At 43.7% G+C, this 26,670-nt stretch overlaps 1 protein-coding gene across 2 annotated transcripts in view; it reads right to left on the bottom strand.

The window, feature by feature from the left end:
* Positions 1-26,279, bottom strand: part of Foxk2 (forkhead box K2) — a 47,104-nt gene extending 20,825 nt beyond the window's left edge. For both annotated transcript variants that reach the window (XM_059272339.1, XM_059272340.1), the window contains exons 1-2: positions 25,888-26,279; positions 849-1,043 (exon numbers count right to left, since the gene is read on the bottom strand). In XM_059272339.1, the coding sequence (XP_059128322.1) occupies positions 849-1,043; positions 25,888-26,279 (587 nt within the window). The remainder of the gene's footprint in view (positions 1-848; positions 1,044-25,887) is intronic.
* Positions 26,280-26,670: the final 391 nt, after the last annotated feature.

The following is a 26,670-nucleotide window of genomic DNA, read 5'->3' as shown; positions in this document are numbered from 1 at the left end:
AGACCCCAAAGACCCAGCTCCACCCGCTACTGCCACCACAGCTTCCCTCAATGCTTTTCTCTGCCACTAGCAAGTGAAGGAACGCATGAATACCCACAATTCTGAGAATAAGTGATGGACGAGAGCTCAGTCAGAAATAAGCCATTTATACTATCCCCTCTAAGGCTCAGGGAATAAACTGGAAGACAGAGACAAGGGTAGTGAAATCTCCACCTCTAGACAGGACACGATCAATGTAATTATAAACTCACACCAGATCTGCACAAGGCAAGCCCTCTTAACCATCAGTTATGGATGGTGGAAGGGATCATGGGACCCTAGGCCTTACCTCTGGGTAGCAGTAACTTGGGAGACTTGGGAAGAGTGCAATTGCCTTCAGTTATATAACCACTGGTGTGCTCACCAGACTCCAAAGGGTAATTCCAAGGCCACAGAAATGGCTCTGGTTAAAAAAAAAAAACCAAAAAACCAGGGGCTGGAGGGATGGCTCAGCAGTTAAGAGCATTGGCTGTTCTTCCAGAGGTCCTGAGTTCAACTCCCAGCAACCACATGGTGGCTTACAACCATCTGTAATGAGATCTGGTGCCTTCTTCTGGCCTGCAAGCATGCATGTAGGCAAAACACTGTATACATAATAAATAAATAAATCTTTAAAAAAAAAAAACCCCAAAGGGAAACAAACAAAACAGTAATCCCACAACCTACCAACATGTGAGAACTACAATTCACAACACAGAAACTTTAAGTAAACTCCTGATAGCCAGTTACAGTGAAAACAGATAGGGTCACTTTGGGTACACCTATGTGGCTAAAAAACTTGTGAGTGCCACCTTCAGCCTCTGCTATACCTGATGGTTCCCGTGGGAGAGGGAAGGGGGCTGATGAGGTGGGCCATAGTGTCTGGAATGTTGATGGTCAGGGGTGAGATGTGGGGCTGCACAGGCTTCACGGGCGACTCTGGGGCTTCTTGCTTCTCTCTCTTCTCACTGGACAAGGCTGTAAATGTGATCTTGATATTTGTGCTCGGGAACCTGAAAGTACACCTGGAAACAAAAATCAATGGTCAGTTCCTGTCTACTGTCCACCAGAAGCCTGGGCTTCAACACTTCAAAACTCACCCATAATATACCAGTCATCTAATGATCGAAACCACAAATAAGGTGTTTCATATAACACTAGACACATTGGCATCTACCTGTGAACCCAGCACTTGGGAGGTAGGAGTAAGAGTTCTATTCCAACTCTAGCTAAACAAAGGTAGAGGGCAAACTAGGCTACATGAGTGAGACATGCCCTTCACCCCCAAAAGACAGACAAGAGGTCCAGACAGAAAGAGAGTAACTCTCTCTCTCTCTCACACACACACACACACACACACACACACACACACACACACACAGAGAGAGACAGACAGACAGACAGTACTCAGACCAGCATAAGAATATAAAAAGTATAGACCAAAAATAGAAAAGAAAAAAGAAAATCAAATGTCTGCCAGGTGTAGTCCCCAGCAACAGCTAAATTCCCTTTACATGTTTATTAGGGTACACAATATATCACCACACTGAACACTGGGATTAAAGATGTGTCTGTATACTGTGTGAGTTCCTGGTACCTATGAAGGTCAGAAGAGGGCATCAGATCCCCTATAACTGGAGTTACAGAGAGTTGCAGGCTACCATGCGGTAACTGAATCTGGATCCTCTGCAAGAGCAGCCAGTGTGTTTAACTGTTGAGCCATCTCTCCAACTTCTTAAAACACTTTCTTAAATTTCAATTCTGAAGCTGATGTCATGGTACACACCTGCAATCCCAGCACATCAGACATGGAGGCAAGAGGACCAGTCAAAGTCAGCCTTAGCCACACGAGCCCTATATCAAAAAAACAAAAACAAAAACATAAATTTTTAAAGAAAAAAATTCATCTTTCTAGGCTAGAGGAGTTTGGAAGAAGAAAGAAAAAAAGAGCACTTCCAATGAGCCCAACTGTTTAAGTGCCCTCTCAGGAATCAAATAAACATTGAAACTTGGTAACATTAGTGGCCTTAGTTAACCAGAGCACCCATATACAGAATGAATGAAACATTAGTGGGCGGTACATTTCCACAGATGGACTTGCTTCTGTGCACACCCACCAGCGAACCTTGATTCCAAAGACTCTCATGACCTGGGGCAGTGTCCCAGTGGTTTGTGATGAGCAGTTTGGGTGGCTCATCTGAGTTTCCTTACACAACCAATTTTGTCTCAACAATTCTGTCCCCTAATTCTATTAACCAAGACTCTGAAAAGAGCTCTACACTACTGTTCTGTCTGAAAATGTTGTTGGAAAAGCTGGCTCAATTGTGGTATAGGCTTGTTATGCCAGCTACTCAGGAAGCAGAGGAAAGGGTCACAAGCTCAAGGCCTGCCTGGGCTATAGAGTGAGACCCGATCTCAAAATAAAGAGTAAAAAGGTAATGATTAGCTCAGTGGTAAGAGTGTGTGTCTAGCTTCAAACCAGTAAGAAAAGAGAAGGAACAAAAACAGAGCAACAGGAGAACAAATGGAGCAGGTAGGAGCTGATGACATCAGGACACAGATACTGAGCAAATGGAGAACGGATCTACAAATGGTTCTCCCATGCAACAGAATGCCACTCAACAACTGCAAAGGAAAACCACTCATGCAAGTAACACAGATGCATCTCAAAAACATCATTCAAAGAAAGTCAACACAAGAGTTTTCTCCACCTGACTGTATTTAATGAAATCCTGAAAATCACACAACTGATCCAGGGTAACACAGCAGTGACTACCAGGGCTCCCGCAGGAAGATGATGCTTGCAATTCTGAGGGTAAATGTGGTGCTCTATTCTCCAGGCTGGGATGGACACTGCCAGGATGTCTACAAGCATCAATCAACTCCTTAAAAGGCTCCCTCAAATGAGGTTTGTTCTGTTCTATATAAAGTATACTTCAAAGAGAGCTTACTGGAAATACCAACCAAGTCAGGATAGCCTGGTGGGTAAAAGTGCCTGCTGTGTGGGCCTGATCACCTGAGTTTGAACTCCAGAACCCAGGGTGGAAGTAAAGAACAAACTCCTGAAAAATGTCCTGTGAAAAGCGTGCATACTCACAGACATACAATAATCAATTTAAAAACAAACAAGCCGGGCGGTGGTGGCACATGCCTTTAATCCCAGCACTTGGGAGGCAGAGGCAAGAGGATCTCTGTGAGTTCGAGGCCAGCCTGGTCTACAGAGTGAGTTCCAGGAAAGGCGCAAAGCTACACTGAGAAACCCTGTCTGGAAAAAAACAAACAAACAAAAAAACCCAAAAACCACCAAACAAACCACAGTGGTGTCCTTTTCCCCACCCCTGAAAATCACTCTGACCATAGTTCAGGGTGTACATTAACTCTGAAGTGACACCCTAGACTAAGTGTTACTGTTGCTTTACCTGGAAGGGTCTGAACAAAGTGAATATAAAATCTAGACGTACTTTTGTTCTAATCACTAATGAAGTTGATAATCACAAAGCAGTAAAGAGTTTTTACATGTTTGACTCTGGGTGAAGTATTTCATTATCAGAACTCTTGATAACAAGATTGTCCTCCACCACACTCAGGCACCTGCGGTGACAAATGCCACAAGCCCACCTAAATATGCCTCACATCCCAACACTTCACATCACACCTGCACTCAAGAGGACTGTCTTAAAAAATGTCACTGGAATGGCTAATAAGCACATGAAAAGATCCTCAAAGTTATCAGCTAGCAGGGAAACACAAATTCAAACTACAATACCTGCTAAAGTACCAGAAATGAAAAGAAGAGGGAAAATGTCAAGGCTGATGAAGCAAAGCACTCTGAGCTACAGTTCACAGTATCTTTTATATGGCTATAACCATAAAAGGTAAATGCAAGCACCACCCCTCAGCCAGGCAAGAGAAAGCTAAGAAGCAAACCCAGCAGAAACATACATGAGCTCACCAAAACATACACTAGAATATTCTCAGAAGGCAGAGGCAGGTGGATCTCTGTGAGTTCAAGGCCAGCTTGGTCTACACAGCAAGTGCAAGGACTAAAGATACCCTGTTTCAAACAAACAAACATTCAAAAGAACAACAACAAGTTTCTATTTAAAAACATCCTTTTGGCTGGGAGGTGGTAGCACACACCTTTAGTCCCAGCACTAAGGAGACAGAGGGAGGCAGATCTCTGTGAGTTCCAGGCCAGCCTGATTTACAGAGTAAGATCCAGGACAGGCATCAAAACTACACAGAGAAACCCTGTCTCAACTCCGCCCCAGACAAACAAACAAATAAACAAACATCCTTTTGGAGGCTGGAGAGATGGCTCAATGGTTAAGAGCCCTTATTGCTCTTGTAGAGGACCTGGGCTCAGTTCCCAAAACCCACATAGCAGCTCACAACTATCTAACTCCAGTTCCAGGGGATCTGATGCTATCAGTTCTGACCTCCATGGGTACCAGGCACACATGTGCCCAGGCATACATGCAGGCAAGACACACATATACATTCAAGTAAAATAAAATAAAATAAATAAAAACATCCTTTATCTGGGTGTGGTGGTGTATTCTTTTAATACTAGCAAGTGGAAGGCCAGGCTAGAGGCTAGCCTGGTCTACATAGCAACTTTTAGGCCAATCAAGGATATACAGTGAGACCCTGTCTCAAAATAAGCAAAACAAAAATTCTTTCTTGGAGGCTGAGGCAGGAAGGAGGATCACTCAGAGTTCCATACCAGCGATATAGTGAGACCCTGTTTCAAAGGAACAAAGCCAGCCAGGCACAGCTGCATAGTTTCACACACTTGTAATCTCAATACTGGAAAGCTGAGGCAGGACTACCAAGAATTCAAGCCAGCTTGAACTATACGATGTTCCAAGATGGTCTGATCCACAGAATGGTACTTAATCTCAATAAACAAATGCTAAAATAATAAATGAATAAATAAATGAATAAATGAATAAATAAATAAATAAAAGTTTGGGGGTGACTAATTTTTTAAGAAAGCCTCCTAACTTAAAATCTATCCAAAGAGCTAGACATGGTGGTACGTACCTGTAACCGTGACAGTCCTGAGAGTGAAGCAGGCAAAACACTTGAGAATATTCATAACAGCATTATCCATAATAGCTCCAAATAAAATTATTTTATGTGTTCATCTGTAGTAGAATAAATCTTACTAAATTTGCATTCTTAAAAGCTTTACAGAGGGGCTGGAGAGACAGCTTAGAGGTTAGGAGCATTGGCTGCTCTTCCTAGAGGTCCTGAGTTCAATTCCCAGCATCCACATTGTGGCTCACAACCATCTATAATGAGATCTGGTGCCCTCTTCTGGCATCCAAGCAAGCATACATACAGGCAGAACACTGTATACATAATAAATAAAGATTTATTAAAAAAAAAAAAAAAAGCTTTACAGAAATGAAGCTGGGCAGTGGTGGTATACACCTTTAATCCCAGCATTCAGGAGGCAGAGGCAAGCAGATCTCTGCGAGTTCGAAGCCAGCCTGGTCTACAGAGTGAGTTCCAGGACAGTCAGGGCTACACACAGAAACCCTGTCTCAAAAAACCAAACAAAAGAAAAAAAAAAAAAAGAAAGAAAAAAGAAAAAGCAAGAAGCTTTACAGAAATGAAATGAACCACAGTTATGTTAAAGACATAGACTAATTTCATAAGCATACTATCCAAATCCCTTCACCTCAGAGTCTATTCTTTATTCCATATACATTCAAAAGCAAAGACATCTAAAATATTGTTTAGAATTCAGGACAGTGGTTCCAGGAGGCATAGTGTGGGAGGGGGTTAACAGTCAAGACGACACTGATGATATGCATCCTAACTTTGACAGACCACAGAGGTGGCTTTCATTAAGTTTTACCTGGGTCAGGATACTTCTGCATTTGTATTACAGTAAAGAAGCAATGATGATGATAAAAATGCTATCTATCTCTTGGTGACTCAGCAGGGACTAGAGGAATGTTCAAGTGAGAAGAAGGAACAGGTAAGTAGTTCTGTGTATTCAGAGAAGTGGGTAGTCGGGTGATGAACCCACAGGCTACGGAAAGACTAGGACTAAGTAGAAAACTTGGAAGGAAGAAACAGCAGAGCTGTCAGAGCATGCTACCCTTAGCATTTTATTCTTCCTGCCCTTCCCCGGTGATTGCCTTTGTATCTTATACAGGTCTACAGTCCCTTGTACAAATTCCAAAAGCAAAGGTTCTGAAAATCTAACCTCAAATCCCCTGACAGCCCATTCTGACCTGCATTGAAGTAGAGTTATTTATAGCCTTCAATTGCCCCACTTAGTGAGAACATCCTTGTGTTTTTGCCTCAGAAGTCTAACAGTGTGGATCACAAGCTGCTGGGAGTGTGAAATCACATACAGCCCATACAGTGTCCACTTTTCTTAAGTCCACCAGACCTGTAGGTTTCCAGTGAGACCCCTACAAGTACTGTATCTAACACAGTACCACTTCTCACAGAATTTCTCTAAAATATCCTGATTTGTTGAAGAGGCAAATTAGATGATTATAAGGAAAGGAATAAGTCCACTAAGCTGCTGTCCTAGACCACTAATTAGTATTTCTATTGTTACTGATAGGTAATAAATGTTCCCAGCATACTTATCAGTACCTCTGATCACTCTCACAGCAGGTCCAAAATTATCCAGAGAAACAAGCAAAGAAGCAAGCTGGTAACTCTTGCCCTCTATTGGGAATGTCTTAAAGCCCAACATGGCTGCAAGGAGCAGAGGTTCACATACTACACTAGACAAAAGTATTCAGCTGCCAGCCTAGTGGGTTAAGCAAAATTTTGACTCATAGTTTATATGATCCTTGGTCACTGGGCAGAGAGTATTAAAGGGAATCTCTTTACCCTTAACATACTGAACCTGTAACTGCTCAAAATACAATTTTAAAAAATGACATTTTGAAGCCGGGCGGTGGTGGTGCACACCTTTAATCCCAGCACTCGGGAGGCAGAGGCAGGTGGATCTCTTTGAGTTGGAGGCCAGCCTGGGCTACAGAGTGAGTTCCAGGAAAGGCCCAAAGCTACACAGAGAAAACCTGTCTCAAAAAAACAACCCCCCCACCAAAAAAAATATGACATTTTGGGCTGGGCAGTGGCACAAGCCTTTAATCCCAGCACTCAAGAGGCAGGGGCAGGCAGATCTCTGAGTTTGAGGCCAGCTTGGTCTAAGTTCCAGGACAGCCAGGGCTACACCAAGAAACCCTGTCTCCAAAAACAAAACAAAACACAATTCTATTCTAGGGCTAAAATGGCTCAGTTGGTAGAATGCTTGCCTGGGATCTATGAGGACTTAAGTTCAATCCCTTCCCGTAGTACCACAAAATGAACAAACAAAATTTCATTCTAAAAGGGAGTTCACCAGTTATCCCTTTATGTATTAACTTGACAACAGGAAATGACATTTCATTTTCCTTAGATTCCCTATTTCCCAAGATTCAACTTTCCTACCACATGCCAACTTTAGCCTCAGGAACAGACTCTACAGAGGAGGTCTGCTTAGCACAGAAAATCTACAAGGGCATGACCGCAAATGGAACACAGTAAACCAGGCTATCCCTCCCCTCCCACAGCAAGATAAGAATCATTTTCCATTTACCTTAAATCCAAAAGAAACAATATTATCAACCCAGTCAAAATGAGAAACTAGAATTCTCTTCCTGTATGAGACAGGCCTGGTTAGCAAATTTAGCAATCCTCTTTTCACAAAACCAGAAAGTAAACGAACAAAAAACCTAACCAAAAAACCCTACTAGCTTGCATCCTTGACACACAGTCTTAAATTGTTTAAAATTTCAGATCCTTATAGACAATTCATACAAAGAAAGAATTTAATCTCCACAGTGATCAATCAGCTCTTTGTTAAAACTTTTATTAGGCTAATTTATGTTTTTTGACATTTTTACTTATTTATTTGGGGGAAGAAGTGTCCACCACAGTTGATTCTCTCCTTCTACTATGTAGGTTTTGAGGACTGAATTCAGAACCCAGATGCTCAGGCTTGGTGGTAACCACTTCTATCTATCCAATAAGCCATCTTGCTGCCCCAAATTGACTTCATTTCTTATAATCTCAGACACCAAACACACATTTTTAAAAACAGGTCTTGATTTATCATAGGAAAAACATAGAATTCAAAGAGTTCAAACAGAAAATCCTAATCTGCTCAGGTTATCATATCTGATCCATTTGCTCTAATTTAGCCAGAAATGCAGACGAGGACTGTCAAGTACATTTTCCTCCTTTATGATTTCTTCAAACTCTCCTTGGGAGTGAGATGAGGGGGAAACTACATCTGATATTATTAATTAAAACAATGTGGTGGTCTGAATGAGATGTCCTCCATATCCTAAGGTATTTGAATACTTGGTCCCCAGCTATTGGCAAAGTTCTGGCAGGCTTAGGAGATGTATGTAGCCTTGACAGAATAAGTATGTCACTGGGCTTTGAGGTTGTAAAAGCCATGCCGTTTCCAGTGCGCACTCGCGCTCTCTCTCTCTCTCTCTCTCTCTCTCTCTCTCTCTCTCTCTCTCTCTCTCTCTCTCACTCTCCCCTCCAACTCTCCTTGTTAAAGATGTGAACTCTTCTCTTACTGCTCTAACTGCCATGCTTCCCCACCATGGCCATGATAATGATGGAACTGTAAGTGCGAATAAACCCTTCCTTTTATAAATTGCCTTGGTCATGGTATTTTATCATCGCAACAGTAAAGTATCTAATGCAAACTTAGAAAAACAGCAAATGTCTTACCATAAACAGAACAGCTTCATAGTCTACAAACAGGCTGAAAAGGAAACACAAAAATCCAAAACCAGCCAGGCAGTGGTGGTGTACACCTTTAATTCCAGCACTTGGGAGGCAGAGGTCTCAAGGCCAGCATGGTCTACAGAGGACAGCCAAGGCTACATAAAGAAACTCTGTCAAACAAAAACAAAAACAAAAACCAAAAATACAAACCACCCAAAGCCAAAGAGATGGCTCAATGGTTGAGCATAGTTGCTTCTCTTACAGAAGACTTGGATTCTGTTTCCAGTACTCACATGGTGGCTCACAACTACTCACAACAGCAGTTCCATAGGATCTGATGCCTCCTTCTGACCACTGTGGTCACCAGACATGCCAGTGGCTCACAGATAGACATGCAAGCAAAATACTCATACACAGAAATAAATAAATCTTTTTTTTTTTTAAGATTTATTTATTTATTACATATACAGTGCTCTATCTGCATGTATACCTGCAGGTCAGAAGAGGGCACCAGATCTCATTACAGATGGTTGTGAGCCACCATGTGGTTGCTGGGAATTGAACTCGGGACCTCTGGAAGAACAAGCAGTGCTCTTAACCACTGAGCCATCCCTCCAGCCCCGAAATAAATAAATCTAAAACAATTTTTTTTCTTTTAAAAAGAGCAAAGTCAGGCTGGAGATGGCTCAAGAGCACTGGCTGCTCTTCCAGAGGTCCTGAGTTAAATTCCCAATGACCACATGGTGGCTCACAACTATCTATGAGATCTGGTGCCCTCTTCTGGCATGCTGGCAGAACACTGTATACAAACAGAACAGAACAGAACAGAAAGAAACCATCCCTGAAGAAAGACCAGATGCTGAACTACTACACAAAAACTGTAAAACCATTTCCTCAGTCAAGCATGGTGGCTTATGCCTGCAGTCCTAGGATCTGGGAAGCTGAGGTTCAAGGCTAGCCTAGGCTAAACAGTGATTTCCTGTCTCAAAAAACAAACAAATGAAATAAAATCTGGCAGCTGGAGAGCTGGCTCAGTGGTTAAGTGAGTGTACTAATTGCAAGGATCAGAGTTCATGTCCCAGCAATGAAACTGTGACAGTTCACAATCACCTACAACTCCAGCTCCAGGGTATCCGATACCTCTGGCCTCCCTGGGCACCTGCACTCACAAGCACATATGGACACACATACATATAATTAAAAACAAAATAAATCTTTAAAAAAGAAAGGAAGAAAGCTGGGTGTGGTAACTCACCCCTTTAATCCCAGCACTCAGGAGACAGAAGCAACTAGATCTGAGTTCAAGGCCAGCCTTGAACTAGAGAGTTCCAGAACAGCCAGGGCTGCATAGAGAGACCCTGTCGCAAAAAAAAAAAAAAAAAAGAAAAAAGAAAAAAAGAAAAAGAAAAAGAAAATGCACACAGAGAAAAAACTTCTACAAGAGAACAGGATAAGTTTGTTAGTCCTATTACTTAGGAGGCAGAGGCAGGAGGATGGCAGCAAGTGTGAAGACAACTTGGTCTTCAGAGGTCCAAATCAGCTGTTTCAAAACAAACTAAAAACGATTTTTTTTTTTAAATCTTTGAGAAGCTAATTTCAACTAGTTTGACAGTATTCTGTAAGAAACAGGGAAGGAAGTGGAGGGGAGAGGAAAGGAAGGGAGGAAGTGAAAGTTGTTGAGCTACCAAGTCACTAAACTCAGGCTGGCCCAGTCAGGATAGTACGTACAACTGGAAAAGGCCTGGTTTGGGAGAAGGATATGCTCCAGTTTGGACACTCAATCACCAGAATGAATAAACAAACAAACAAAGACCACCACACCCTACTCCCAGCCCAAGACATGAAGACAGCAGGAATCTAGGTCAGATGAGAGTCGGAGTTACAGATGATCTGTGGGAGAAGCAAAAACAAGCAATAATGGCAGGAATATAGGGAAGACCAGGTCCTTCTGTCTAGCACCAAGATAAGACCAACAGCAGGTCTGCCTTGTTCCTCTAACAAACTAATAATGGTTTTCAATTACCACCATGAGTTCTATATATTGATACACATTTTTACTTAAAGAAACCGTATGTGTATGTACCTAGGCTTCCACAGGTTGCCTCTCCATGTATCAGCCATATTTACCTTTAAAACACATAGTACAAAAACAAAAGCCACTTTGGATAGTCCATCATCAACCAAATCAGGAATAGGTGGCTGGGCATGTCAGCCCGTATCATTATCTCAACACAAGGGAGGAACTGGCAGGCAAGTCTCGAGTTTGAGGCCAGCCTGGTCTACATAATGAGACCCTGTCTAAGGGAACTGGGGGGTGGGTTTGACTGAGGGTGTAGATTAAAGGTACAACATTTATACAACATGTATAAGGGCAGGGGTTTGATTCCCCAGATTTCCCCAAAGTAGAGGAGTAATTATAAAACCAAGGGTGAATTGCCTCTAACATTCCTGTCTTGATCTGCAGCATTCATTAAACCCCAAGGTTTTCTGATTTTGTTTTGTTTGGGGATTTACTTTTATCTTATATATAAGGGTCTTTTACTTGTATGTATGTTTGTGTACCATGTGCATGCCTGGTGCCCAGAGGCCAGAAGAGGGCAATGGATTCCTTGGAACTGGAATTACAGTCCGCTGTGGGTGCTGTAACAGAAAATAGGTCCCCTGCAAGAGCAGCAAGTGCTCATAACAGCTGAGCCATTTCTCTAGCCACCTCTCAAGTTTTACTGTTCTAAGATTTTTGGTTTTTTTGAGACAGGGTCTCACCGTCTGGCCTGTGACTTATAGACCAGGCTGGCCTTCAACTCACAGAGATCTCTGTCTGCCTCTACTGCACCATGACATCTGACCCTAAAATTTACTTTTATTTTTGTGTCTCTGTGTGTGTGCAGTGTGTGTGTGTGTGTGCTAGGAACCAAACCAGGTCCTCTGTAAGAGCAGCCAGTGCTCTTAACTGGTGAGCCATCTCTGCATCCCCCAAAAGTCAAGTTTTAAAAGCTTACATTGATGGGCTGGTGGCACAGGCCTTTATCTCAACATTCAGGAGGCAGAGGCAGAGGCAGGCTGATCTCCAAGTTAGAGGCCAGCCTGGTCTGGAGAGGAGTCCCAAGACAGCCAGGGCTACACAGAGAAACCCTGTCTCAAAACAAAGACAAAAATAAAATAAAAAGCCTACATCAAGGGCCAGTGAGATGGCTCAACAGGTGAAGGCACTGGCTGCCAAGCCTGCCAACCTGAATTCTATCTCTGGAACTCATACATAGAGAGAACCAACTCCCATGGGAGATTATATATATATATATATATAGATAGATAGATAGATAGATATATATATAGTGTGTGTGTGTGTATGTCCTCTGACCTATATATAGCATTGTGTATATACCCATACATTACTTTTTTTTTTTTTTTTTTTAGCCTACATTGAACAATTCACTAGCAAACACCTGAGTCCCACTAAGTCTTTTAACCTAGCGGAAGTCACAGGTTATAACTCCAGGAAGAGAACTTGAAGAGGAGTCATCCAGATCCACAAAACACATACTCAGGACCTGAATGGTTATTTAGGTCTATTTAGGATATGCTCCAGTAGGAAAGTGGGCACAATAGACAAAGACTCATTAAAAAGCCAGGATGGAGGCTGGAGAGATAGCTTAGCAGTTAAGAGGACTGGCTGCTCTTCCTGAGGACCTGGGTTCAAATTCCCAGCACCTACATGGCAGCTCACCACTGTCTGTAACTCCAGCTCCAGGAGTTCCAACACCTTCACACAGATACACATGCAGGCAAAACACCAATGCACATAAAATAAAAATAAATAATTTTTAAAAAGAATGCACAGCTAACTTTTAACCACATATTTCTACACCAAACTCAGATGGCCATGAAAATGACCCCTCTAACAGTTTAGAAATGGCAAAACAACATTTTTATAACTCTTCTAATTGTCTCTAACAAACCTGAGTTTTGCTACTGCAGCTGAGTGAGTCTCAGTATCTTGGGTAGCTAACACTTAGTTTAGCTATGGCGACTCTAATACCTATCTAACCAGTCCACCTTCCCTCCAGTAAACCAGGGTGGCAGAAGTAAAACAAAAAATAAAACAAAAAAAAAATAAAACAAAACAGCTGGGCAATGGTGGTGCACACCTTCAATCCCAGCACTTAGGAGGCAGAGGCAGGTGCATCTCTGTGAGTTCGAGGCCAGCCTGATCTACAGAGCTTGTCCAGGACAGCCAGGACTGCGTGAAACCCTGTCTCGAAAAAGCAAAACAAAACAAAACAAAACCCCAACCAGTGTTGACCCAACCCTCATTAACCATGTGTCCAAGACTATGTCAAACTCAAGTCAACTGGACAGAAGTACAAATGTCTAGTGGAAGAACTATAGCTACCACCACCTTGGAACAGAGCTTCTGTGCCAATCAGAACACAGCAGAATGTTATATTCTGAAAATCTGGCTAGTGGTCACACACAAAGCCTAGACCCTCCCAGGCTCCTTCTCCAGGCTTAGAAAAGGCATGCTCTGTTGAAAGCAATCAGGGTTCTAGCTGGGTAACACCAACACATAAACCCAGTAACCTGGAGTTTGGAATTTTAGGTTTTTTCAGAACTACAGTATTTTTTTTCCAAGCTACTGTGGAACCACCTTTTGAGGCTTCAATATAACCATTACAAATGTTTAATTCAATCTTGACCCTGGAATCTTTTCAGGTTTTCTACAAAGAAAATCCTCCCTGCAAAAAAAAAAAAAAAAAGATTCAGCAGGCTCTTATCCAGTCTGCTTAGAATCATTAACAAAGAATCTCCAGGACTCAATTCTCAGCTCTAGAACTAAGGTCCTTCCCTCTACCACAAGGCCACCTCAAGTGTCAGACAGAAGTGAGAGGACCTAAGAGCCCAGAGCAGCTTTTGTTACAGGCAGAATTCAGACACTATTGTGAGGGCAAAATTGAGATGTCTCTCTCATAAGTTATAGGCATATCCAGCTTGAAAGAGAACTAAGGTCTCAAAGGAGTTCGCAGTAAAGCAAGAGTGTGTCTCTCAAATGTGTCTACAGTCATTGTAACTATGTGAATGGAGTCATTCTGAAAATACAATGGGAACGGTTATGAAAGTGAGTTTAGAATAAATTTTATTTTATTTCATTCTTTCTTGCTGGTTAGTTAACATGGGTGAACTGTGCTACTTTGCTAGGACAGATAGTACAACAATATTTGGGGTAATTTATGCATATGAAGACTTCTGAGCAGTTTTCTTTTTACATTCATTTTCTATACTCTTTTTGGATATGAAGAATCTTTTGCTAGTTTAATGCTTGTAATTTTTAAGAAATATCCGGGATCTGAATATAGATCAGTGACATCAATAACATGTTTACTGTTTTATTTCACCCAAGAAGTACCAACAGGTCTCAGGAAATCTAGACTCTGGGATAAAACTCATTAAAGAGAATATTGGGAGCCAGGCATCCCAAAATTGAGGAAGCAGAGGCCTAAAGATCTCTGAGTCTGAGGTTAGCATGGTCTATATACAGAATTACAGGCCAGCCAAGAATACATAGTGAGACCCTATCTCAAAAGAGGAGTGGAGGAAAGGGCAGGCAGAGTGGGGAGAGGAAGAGAGAGAGAAAGAAAGAATGAATACTGGAGAGTATGATCAGGCGTTATAATTAGGGTAGAAAATTAAGATTTGTATGGAGTCTTAGTTAGGGTTACTATTGCTGTGATGAAACACCATGACCAAAACAATTTGGGGAGGAAAACAGTTTATTTGGCTTATGCTTCCATATCACACTTCATCATCAAAGGAAGTCGGGACAGGAACTCAAGCAGGGCAGGAACCTGGAGACCATGGAGGACTTACTGACTTGCTCCCCATGGCTCACTCAGCCTGCTTTCTTAAAGAATCCAGGACCACCAGCCCAAAGATGCCCCCCACCACCACAATGGGCTAGGCCCTCCCCAACCAATCACTAATTAAGAAAATGCCCTAGAGGCTTGCCTACAGCCTGAACTGATGGAGCCATTTTCTCAATTGAGATCTCTTCCTCTCAGATGGCATAAAACTATGCAGTACACATGATTTCCAAAAATTGGAGTTGCAAGGAAAAAAACATTGAGGCGCTGGTAAGTTAGCCCAGGAAGAGATCTGCTGCCCAAGCACAAGGGCCTGAGTCTGACCCCCTAGTGCCCATGTAAAAAGCCAGATGTAGTGGCAAGCATTTTTAATTCCAGCACTAGGGAGGCAAGAGAGGGTACTAGTGAGAGATCCTGACTAAAAACCCAATTGCAGCATCTGAGCAACAATGTCCGAGGGTGACCTCCGGGCTCCATGTGCATGTGCACACACCTACACACAAAGGAAATATTGGTGTTCTCATTTGCAGTAGAAATGTGTGTATTAGTTTCACAAAAGAAAGTAATATGCTGGGGAGGTGGCTCTGCAGGTAAAACTTGCCTTGTAAGCATATGGACATGAGGGCAGATGTCCAGAACTCACGTAAAACCAGATGTGGTCTGTAATACAACCTCAAGGTGGGAGGCAGACAGAAGACTCTTCAGGAGCTTTTAGACCAACTAACCTACCTTATATGGCAGCAAAACAAGAAACCCAGTCTCAAGGTAAAAGGCAAGGACAGACACCTGAGTTTATTCTGACCTCCACACATGTACCATGACATACATTAGCTCCCCACAAATCATACACATGTATTTTTTTTTAATCTGCCAAGGGAAAAAAGAATGTCTCAGTGATAAAGGCATTTGCCTTAAGCCTCAGTGTGATCCTTGAACCCACATACATGATGGAAAATCAATTCCCTAAGTTGTCCTCTTATATGTCGGCGTGTGTGTGCGCGCGCAAACTATTTTGAAAAACCTACCAAACTTACCACATGAAAGACTAAGAGTGATATGAAACTGTCATGTCATTCTAAACACCTGGACTGTCATCCATTGTACGGGTCTGTCGTGAGTACTGTGGAATTTGTACCAACATCTTTGGCCTTTAGTCTCTGGGTACCAATACACCAGCCCTCTACATACACCTAATAAACATGTCCACATTGCCTAATGTCTTGAGAAGAGACACTGGAACCACTTCTTGTACTACTATAGCTTTCACTGTATAAGGCATATAAGCTTTGTCAAACGGTCAACTGGAGCAAAAAGCACATAGTTTCTAAAGAATTCCTGGAATCCTCTTCAAAGTAGCTACAATGTATAAGGCCCACACATACTCTAAATCCATGTGGAGGGAAAGTAGTACCTCTTAATTAAGCTGAGATCTTAGGAAGAATCCTTACATCTTCCTGTACCACCACTCCTGGGATAAGAGAGGTAACAACTTGATAGGGTGCTAAACACTTGCTTTGAACAACAGAAATGGCAACGTGTACCAGTGTGCCAGACTGTCGTCTGCTTAAATCAAATTAGTAAATTCAAAAGACTCATTTCTAGTAGGACCAGAAGCATGAAAGCTGACTTAAACATACTGTCATTATTTAAGATGTTATAAATTGCTTTGAAAAACAAACATAAGCAGGGCTGGAGAGATGGCTCAGTGGTTAAGAGCACTGGCTACTCTTCCAGAGGGCCTGGGTTCAATTCCCAGCACCCACATGGCCACTCACAACTGTTTGTAACTTCAGTTCCAGGGCATCCAACACCCTCACACAGACATACATTCACACAAAACATCAAGGCCATAAAATAAAAACAAAGACATTTTAAAAATTAAAAAAAAAAAAAAAAAAAAAAATCAGCCAGGCGGTGGTGGTACACACCTTTAATTCCAGCAATCGGGCGGCAGAGCCAGGCGGATCTCTGTGAGTTCAAGGCCAACCTGGGCTACAGAGAGAGTTCCAGGAAAGGCGCAAAGCTACACAGAGAAACCCTGTCTTGAAAAACAGAAAAAAAAAAAAAAGCAAACATAAGCCAGGTGGTGGTGGAACACACCTTTAATCTCAGCACTTGGCATTTGGGAGGCAGAGGCAGGAGGATCTCTGTGAATTCCAAGGCCAGCCTGGTTACGAGCGAGTTCTAAGACAACCAGGACTACACAGAGAAAAAAACCAAAAAAAAAAAAGAATTATTATCCAAAATACTAATTGTTTTCCTTAGAAATTAACTTGTTTTAGAAACCCTCTTTCTTGTTTAAAAACAAAACATGTCTTTCAAAAATAAAAATAGTTGCATTTTCACAACGGAGAAATTTGTTACTTACTACAGAATCCTCTCCTGGAATATTTCCAATAGAGCACAAAGCTGTCCTGTGCTTCTGCAACTGGAGATCCAGAGTGACCTTCTAGAACATGGGGAGGAGAGCAGATGAGGGAGCCACATCCAGCTAGAATCCCATCCTATGATATCAGCACCTGAACATGTTTGCTTAAGAGTAGCACGTTAAACCAGCAAATACCGATAGATTCCAGGCAGCTATGATGTGCCATTTCTAGGAATGGCACATCTTTTTGGGATCTGGAATACTAGCAGGGGAAAAAGCTGTGTGAAAAGAGGAATTAGAACTCAAGATGATAATGACAGCAGACCACAAAATGCTGTGGAGAGCAAGGAAGCCCTCTTGCCTCTCTAACTTGGCAACACAAGGGGCTACTGCCAGGCTGTTCTTGAGAACAGTGTGTTACCAACCACTCCTAGGGTACCCCCTAAGCTGCTGTGCTACCTGGAAGGCAACAGAAGACTTTCAAAGCTTATAAAGCTCCGCTTCAAACGCCCATTCCTCCCAGAAAAAGGTATGTCCTAGGTCTCATATATAAATATAAATATGAATTTAAAAAATATAAATAAAAAGCAATTTAGAGACTGACAGAAACCAAGAGGGACAATCACAGCATCAACTTTCCATACTCCAGACTCTGATGGGATCCTATAAGAAGAATGAGTGCTGACTCCACCTACTATGAAACAGAAGGTGGCTCACAAGTCAAAATGGAGAAAGCAGCACCTCATACTGGAAATTGAAGAACACCCAGGTACTAAATGAAGGGAAAAGAAACCAGGAACTTAGAAAGCCCTCAAGCCAGTAAGAGACAAAGAAAAGAACCCTCATTTTTATCCTTATGGGAAGACTACACAGGATCCAAGGGTTACAGATCCAAAGACAATGACAGCTCTATGACCATTCTACTATCTCCCACCTCCTCTGCACTTCCAACCTCTAACAACCGATCCCAGAATTAAGATATCCCCATTCATCCTGGGGAGCAGTAGTGGGCCTCCTCGACAATGGTCATCCTGGAAGATTGTCTGGCATCAGGGTGGGAGCCCTGAAACAGGATTCCTCCACTGGCAGTCCCACATCTATCTACTTCCTGCCATTGTCCAGGAGACCCAGCCTCTAGGAAGCAGTGGTCAAACTCTTATGACCATTCCCATCCTCTATGAGGACAATCAGAACCAAGCAAGATGGCACATGTCTGTAATCCCAGCATTCAAGAGGTAGATGTAGAAGGAGCACCACAAATTCAAAGCCAACCTGAGCTACAGAGACTTGTAGCTCAAAAACCAAACCAAAACAACTAACCAAAAAGACAAGCAGAAACTGCTGTTTTATCTCTGAAGAATGGAACAATGCAATTTCAAAATTAATAGCTCCTTTCTCCCCCTAATAGGAAAGTAAATTGTAAAACTAAATGAAAAGTAAAAGCTTAAAAAGAAAAACAGGATCAGGTGGTGGTTGCACATGCCTTTAGTTCCAGAACTCAGAAGGCAGAGGCAGGAGGATCTCTCAGTTTGAGGCCAGCCTGGTCTGCAGAGCTAGTTCCAGGACAACCAGGGTTACAAAAGGAAGAAAGTCAGATAGACAGACAGGGGCTGGAGAGATGAATCAGAAGTTAAGAGTACTAGTTGCTCTTCCAAAGGACCCAGACTCAATTCCTAGCACCCACACGATAGTTCAAACTTCTCTAGCTCCAGTCCCTGGGAATTCAATGCCCCTTTTCTAGCCTCTGTGGGCATGAGGCAGTCATGTGGTATACATAAATGTATATATGCAAAACACCCTATACATGCAAAATAAGGTTTAAAAAGAAAAGAGAAAAACAGTACCAAAGGTATAAGGCTAATGAGCAAGCAGGCCTCAAAACTGACACTACACACAAACCAGTCCTCCACTTTCCTTCTCCCGGGATCCTCGGTGCTGCCAAGATAAAAGGTGGGGTGGACGGCAGCAGAAGGGGCTGCCAGAGACAGCAGTGGTGCCCAGCTGTGGACCAGAGCCTCATGGCCCTCAGGACCAGGCTTCAAGGACCATGCTAAGGATTATGATGGATAAAACAAATGTGGCCTCAGGTGTCCAGCAGCAACTGTGTTGTGATATAGACACTTATCCCCAGCATGAAGGAGGGAACTAGAACCCAGAAAGGCTGAGTGGCAAGGTGAGTGTGGCTACTGTCTATTAAGGAATCTATCCTTACTGTCAGCCAGGAGGTATGCAAATGACTATCCTAAGTAACAAGACACAAGCTTGTTTCTTAAAACATGTCAAAAACTGGCTGGGGCCGAGCAGTGGTGGTGGACGCCTTTAATCTCAGCACTTGGGAAGCAGAGGCAGGCGGATCTCTGTGAGTTCGAGGCCAGCCTGGTCTACAAAGCGAGTTCCAGGAAAGCTAGGACTGTTGTACAGGGAAACCTTGTCTCTGGGAAAGAAGAAAAAAAAACAAAAACCCTGGCTGGTCATGGTGGCACAGAGCTTTAATTCCAGCACTCAGGAGGCAAAGCCAGGAAGATCTGTGAGTTCAAGACCAACCTAGGGGCTAGAGAAATGGCTCAGCGGTTAAGAGCACTGGCTGCTCATCCAGAGGTCTTGAGTTCAATTCCCAGCAACCACATGGTGGCTCCCAACCATCTGTATTGAGATCTGGTGCCCTCTTCTGGCATGTAGCAGAACACTGTATAAGTAATAAATAAATCTTAAAAAAAAAAAAAAAAAAAAAAAGACCAACCTAGTCTACCAAGTGAGTTCCAGGATAGCCAGCAGCCAAGGCTCTGTAAAGAGACCCTGTCTCAAAGTTCAAAATTGATGGCTCAGCAGGAAAAGGCAATTGCCGTGGAGCCCATTGACCTGAGTTCCATCTCCAGAATCCACATGGTAGGAGGGACTTCCACAAGCTGTCCTGACTGCTTGTGCTCTGGACAAGGACACACACACAGAGATGAATGTTTCTTTTAAAAACTGGGCCAGTAAGTCAATCAATCAATCAATATTTAAAAGGGGGGAAGTGGGCTGGAGAGATGGGTTAGCAGTTAAGAGCACTGACTGCTCTTCCAGAGGTCCTGAGTTCAATTCCAGCAACTACATGGTGGCTCACAACCATCTATAGTGAGATCTTATGCCCTTTTCTGGCATAAAGGCATGTGTGCAGATAGAGAACTCATTTATAAAATAAATAAATAAACCTAAAAAAAAAAAAAAAAAAAAAAAAAGAAAGAGCTGGGCCAGGCTGGGCTATGGTGGCACACATCTTTAATCTCAGCACTCAGGTGGCAGAGGCAGGTAGGTTTCTGAGTTCCAGGACAATGTAGAAAGATCCTGTCTCAAAAAAAAAAAAAAAAAAAAAAGAGTTGCTTATTTGGGGGATGGGTGGGGCTGGAAGGATAGCTCAGTGGTTAAGAGAATATACTGCTCTTAGAGAAGATCCATGTTTGGTTCCCAGCACCCAGTCAGCTTGAAGCCACGTTAACTCCAGTTCTGAAGGGTCTGACATCCATATACTTACACATATTTTTTTTATTTTGGTTTTTCGAGACAGGGTTTCTCTGTGTAGCTTTGCGCCTCTCCTGGAACTCACTTGGTAGCCCAGGCCGGCCTCGAACTCACAGAGATCCGCCTGGCTCTGCCTCCCGAGTGCTGGGACTAAAGGCGTGCGCCACCACCGCCCGGCTACTTACACATATTTTAAAGAACAGATTTTTAAAAGCTGCTTAAACAAACAATAAAAAAGTTGCTTGTTTTGATGTAATACTTAGTTTGCTACAATGACAACACCAGGAACAAGTCCAAACTTTCTGGTTCCACTGATTTCTTTTCTTTTCTTTTTTTTTTGGGGGGGGGGAGGTTGAAGATGGGGTTTCTCTGTGTAGCCCTGGCTACCCTATAGAACTCATTCTGTAGATCAGGCTGGCCTTGAACTTAAGAGATCCACCTGCCTGTGCCTCCAAGTGCTGGAATTAAAGGCTTGGTCCACCACCACCTGGCTACCCACTGATTTCTTAAAACTTTAGTCTTAGGCACTGGACAAAAAAGGACCCTGTCTTTTTTAACTTCAGTTTGGAGATATATATATATATATATATATATATATATATATATATATATATATATATATATATATAAAAGGGATTTATTAGAATGATTTACAAATTGTTGGATTACAGCTAATCCAACAATGGCTAGCTGTGAATGGAAAGTCTAAGAATCCAGTGGTGGTTCAGTCCAACTGGGTGAGCTATGTGTCTTAGCTGTTCTTCAGTATACACTGGAATCCCAAAGAAATAGGCTCTAACGCTACTGAAGGGCTAGATTGCTAGCAAGGCAAAAGGGCAGGCAGGCAAAGAAAGGACTTCTTTCTTCCTCATCTTTATGCAGGCTTCTAGCAGAAGGCGTGGCCCAAATTAAAGGTGTGTCTTCCCACCTCAGGATCCCAATTAAGGGGGATCCTCAAAGGATAGGACCCTGTCTTCTAAGGACTTTCTTCACTGACTGTATTAGTACTTTTCTATTGTTATGATGAAATACCATAACTGAGGCAACTTAGGGAAGAAAAAGTTTATTTTGGCATATTCTTATCTAAAGGGATAAAAACCCATTATAGGAAGGCATAGCAACAGGCAGCTAAGAGATCAGATCCTGAACCACTAGCTTGAAACAGAAAAAACAAAACTGGGAGAAGATTTGTACTTGAAAAGCCTACCCTCAGCTGGGCATAGTGGCACACGCCTTTAATCCCAGCTCTCGAGAGGCAGAGGTGGGCATATCTCTGAGTTCAAGGCCAGACTGGTTTACAAACTAATTTCCAGGACAGCCAGAGCTAAGCAGAGAAATCCTGTCTCGAAGGAAAAACAAAGAAAGAAAGAAAAAAAGAAAAGCCTACCCTCAGTGACACACCCCTGCAAGGCTTACTTCCTAAACCTCCCCAACTGGGGGCCACATATTCGAATATCTGAGCCTGTGGGGGACAGGACAGACACTAGAGTGGAAGCACTGTCCCAGAGTCCAGACACCCACACTTGGGCTGCTGCATGTCCCCTAAGATCACATCCAGCTTGGATTCTGTCTACTCCAGTGCCAGGTTATAGGCTCACTCAAAGTGGGAGGCTACCTCCACCTGCCATCTTCAGGAGCTCCCACAGATCCTGGTCCAGAGCACCATTGTTTCCAGTGAGTCACAGGGTCTCAAAATGAAAATGTCACATTTCCCTTATATATGGCCTTGCATACCTGACTGAAAAGCAAGGTCTTCAGAATCACGTGGGGCGTTTTGTTTTTGGAAAAATACATGCCCCGGTTGTTGTCATGCATACTGAGTCCCAAGAACCCATCCCCAGTGGGCACAGGGCTCCCCAGCCACTGCAGAGATACCTGTACTACCCAAACCAGTTACTAAAGATATTCACCAAAGCCAAGATAGTCCTTTACAAATATGTATGCCAAATACACACAGAATATATTATTTCAAAGAAATCAATCACACTTTAAACCTAAACTATTGCACTTCATTATTCTTCGAAATTATCTTTGAATTTTGTTTTCTTAGGCAGGGTGGTACTTATAGGCCTGGTTAGCCTGGAACTCAGAGGTTCTCCTGCCTCTTCCTCCCAAGTGTTGGGTAGCATGCACTAAGATGCCAGGACACCTCTCTGAATTTTTTTTTTTTTTTTTTTGATTTTTCAAGACAGGGTTTCTCTGTGTAGCTTTGCACCTTTCCTGGAACTCACTTGGTAGCCCAGGCTGGCCTTGAACTCACAGAGATCCGCCTGGCTCTGCCTCCCGAGTGCTGGGATTAAAGGCGTGCACCACCACCGCCCGGCCTCCTCTCTGAATTTTTAAAGTAAACTACAAAATGCAAACATATAAAAGTTGGAATTAGAATAAAATCATGGTGGTTTAAATAAGAGATCAAACCATGGACTGCTTTTTTTTTCCCAGTGTACTATGATTTTCAACAGGAAAACCAACAAACATTAATAATATTTCCAAGCACAGTCAGTCATGGTAGTTCATAGATCCTGGCACTCAGGGTTGGTGGATGCCAGGCTGTAGTGGTGTACACCTTTAATCCCAGCACTTGAGAGGCAGAGGCAGGCAGAGCTCCTAGTTCGAGGCCAGCCTGGTCTACAGAATTCCAGGACAGCCAGGGCTCCTCAGAGAAAGCCTGTGTAGAAAAACAAAAAGAAAAAGGCTGGGGTGGATGACTCACTAGGAGTTCAAGGCCAGCCTAACACCATAATGAATTCCAAGTCTGCCTAGCCTATAGAGGAAGAACATGTCTGAAAACAAAATAAAACAAGTATTTACATCAGGTGTAGTGCGCACTGTGTAATCCCAGTTCCTAGATGGAGACAGGAAAATTTCCAGTTCAAGGTCACCTTGGTCTCCAATCAGACTGTCTCAAAAATATAAAAATAAAAAATATTTCAGCCTCGGCATAATTTTCTTTTACACACGTGCACTTGTTTAAACTTAAAGGACAAACATGGCAGCTCACAACTGTGTAACTTCAGCTCCAGGGAATCCAAAGCCCTCTTCTGGCCTGTGAAGGCACCAGGCACACATGTGGTACACAGACATACACTTGCAGGTAAAACATCTATACACATGAAATAAAAATAAAATAAAATAAAAAAGATTTAAAAAATAATTTGGGGCTGGAGAGATGGTTCATCAGTTAAGAACACGTACTGCTCCTTCAGAAGACCTGAGTTTAGTTCCCAGCACCTCTGTCAGATGGTTCATAACCACCTTCAACTCCAACTACAGAGGATCCTCTGATGCTTGAGGACACCTACCCTCACATACACATACCAACACACAGACACATACTCATAAGTTTTTTTTTAATCCAGACTTTTTAAATTTAATTTGAAATAATAATAATAATAAAAAAAAACAATAAAAAAGAACTTATAGGCCAGCAAGATGGCTCACTGGTAAGGGCCCATGCTGCCACACCTGATAATCTGAGTCTGATACCCAGGACCCACACAGCTGAGAGAGAACTAACTGGGAAAACTGTTGTCCTCTGGCCTCCATGTGTGTGCTGTGGCAGATGTAAACAAGGCACACACATAAACAAATGTAATTTTACTTACTTACTTATTTATTTATAGACAGAGTCTCTCTATATTAGCCCTGGCTATCCTGGTACTCGATATGTACACCAGGCTGACCTTGAACTCAAGAGATCCACCTGCCTCTGCCTGAGTACTGGGATTAAAGGTGTATACCACTATACCTAGCAACAAATGTAATTTAAACTTATTTTATTTTATGTGTGTGAGTATTTGCCTGCATGTATGTCTGTGCACTATGTGCATGCCTGTGATCAGAGCCTTCAGAAGAGGCCATCTGATGCCTAGACTAGAGTTATGAATGGTTGGAGTTATAATTTGGATGCTGCAAATTGAAGCTAGGTCCTCTGCAAGAGCAACACGTGCTCTTAACTTCTGAGACTGTTAATTTTTTAAAAAATAAGAGAACTTTGTAGCCAAGCAGTGGCCCATGCTAGAACATCCTTCCAAGGCTATAAAATACAGCATACACACATATCAACCTAAGTAAAAAGCACAGCTCTTATCAGTATCTCCAAAAACTGAAAGCAGTTAAAAACTTCAGTCTGTGGCAAAAGCTACATTAGCAATGATCTAGAAAGGAATCCCTGGGGAATAATTAGCATTTCCTGGAGAGCAAAGTTGTTTTTCAAGCACAGTGAATGATAACTTTATCCAACCACAGAAGTAAATGAAATTGTTTTATACCACAACTGACAGTCCCTATGAGGCTCACTTGTCACTCACTGTATGTGACCTTGTAATTCCTTAAAAATCAAACACCTTTTGTTCTGTTTTTCGTTTTATGAGACAGTGTCTCGCCATGCAACCCAAACTGGTTTAGAGTTTACTATACAGTCCAACTGGGCCTGGAACTCAAATTTCTACCTACTGTCTTAGCCCCTAGAGTGCTGGGATTACAGGTTGTAGCCACTACACCTGGCTAGAGATGCTTTTTAAAAAATATTGTGTTGAAGGTATCCAGTTTCCCCAGATTTCTAAGGTTCTGGACAGTTTCTAAATCCTTCATTTTTTTTTTTAATCCTTCATGTTTGGAGTTTTCCATTTTTAGGCTACAAAAATACTGGGAAAAGAATACTGATAGGCTTAAGACACTACCATCAAAACTTTTTGGCACTAAAAACGTGAACAACAACAACAAAAAGCAACAGACATCTATTCGTCATTTAAGATGGGTATTTCAGTTCGGGCCAGTTTTTCTACCACACACAGCTTAACATCTCCCTTGGGTGCGACCTCCCTGATGATTATGAACAACTTATAAAAAATCCCAGAAGGCACAGAGAGCCCATAAAACTTCCACCCACCAACACAGGTGATGATGGTAGGGAGAGCCGAAGGTTGATGACAGAAACGACGGTCTGTGTGCTGGGAGTCCCATGTCAGACTGGACAAAGGGTTGTGGGGCTGGAATACCAGTGCACGGGATCTGACAGTATGAAGGCAGGCATGGATGGGCCAGCAGGTTAAATATCCCTGTGGAGTTTGGGGATGTGGTCCAGTTCTGGTAGTGGGTATTAAACTAGGGTGGGTCCCTAAGTCTAGGTTCCGGCTGTAGGTCTTGGTTATGGATAGTGAATGGGTACTGGTGGTGAGTCTAGCCTTGCTCCTGGATAGCGGTCAGGATCCTTCTCTGACGGTGACCAAAGGTCTGGTTCAGGGTCTGATCCTGCTCGTAGGTAGCTGACGTGGGTCTGAGTCCTGCCCGCACACGGGTAGTGGGTCTGGGTCCCTCCCTCCCTAGGGGTGACTAGTGTGGGTCAGGTCCAGGCCGCAGCCCCCGCCCGCCACTCACACGCGCGGCAGCTGCAGCGGCGGCGCCCCGCGCCGCTGGAACACCCCGTCCACGAACACGCCGTTCTTGCCGAGGCAGCGCAGGTAGAAATCGCCGCCCGCGTCCGGCCGGGGCTGCGCGGGTTCCGGGGCGGCAGCGCTATGGCCGCCGCCCGGGGGCGTGAAGATCTCCAGGTGGCGCCGCGAGATGAAGCTCGAATGACCCATGCTCACATCTACCGAGCCCTGCGACGAGTTGCGCCCGATGGTCACCGAGCGCTTCTTCATGAGGTACTCGAACTCGCGGCCTTCGAGCCGCGCCACGGCCCAGCCGCCCGGCGGGGATCCGCCGCCCCCGGCCCCGCCGCCCGCGGGAGGGGCGCCCGCGCCCGAGAGCGCCGCCGCGGCCGCCATCGCCTGCGAGGCCCGGCCGATCCGCGCGGGCGCCCTGGCGGGCCGAGGCCCGGGCGCGGTCGTGGGCCGCGCGAGCCGAGCACGGTCGCCGAGACCGCCGGCCGGCGAGGAGAGCTGCGAGGGCGGGAGCTCGCACGGCCGCGCGCCGGGCCCTACGACGGACGGGCACGCTGGCCAATAGGCACGGCGCACGCAGTGGGGCTACCAAGCCCGGCCAATGGCGAGATGCGCCGCCGAGCGCCCGCACGTCCGGCGGCGTCGCGCGACGCAGGTTGGCCGCGGCGGCGCGGAAAACCCGGGACGGATAAGGAGCTGGCGTGGGACCGCGCGCGTTCGCGGGGTGAGCGGGGGTCCAAGGTCACGACGGGCGCGGGTGCGCCCCGAGTGCCGG

This window comes from Peromyscus eremicus, chromosome 8a (assembly GCF_949786415.1).
Source record: "Peromyscus eremicus chromosome 8a, PerEre_H2_v1, whole genome shotgun sequence".
NCBI classification, from domain to species: Eukaryota; Metazoa; Chordata; class Mammalia; order Rodentia; family Cricetidae; genus Peromyscus; species Peromyscus eremicus.
The sequence above is the reverse complement of the archived record's forward strand: the minus strand, read 5'-3'. Positions and strand labels throughout refer to the sequence as shown.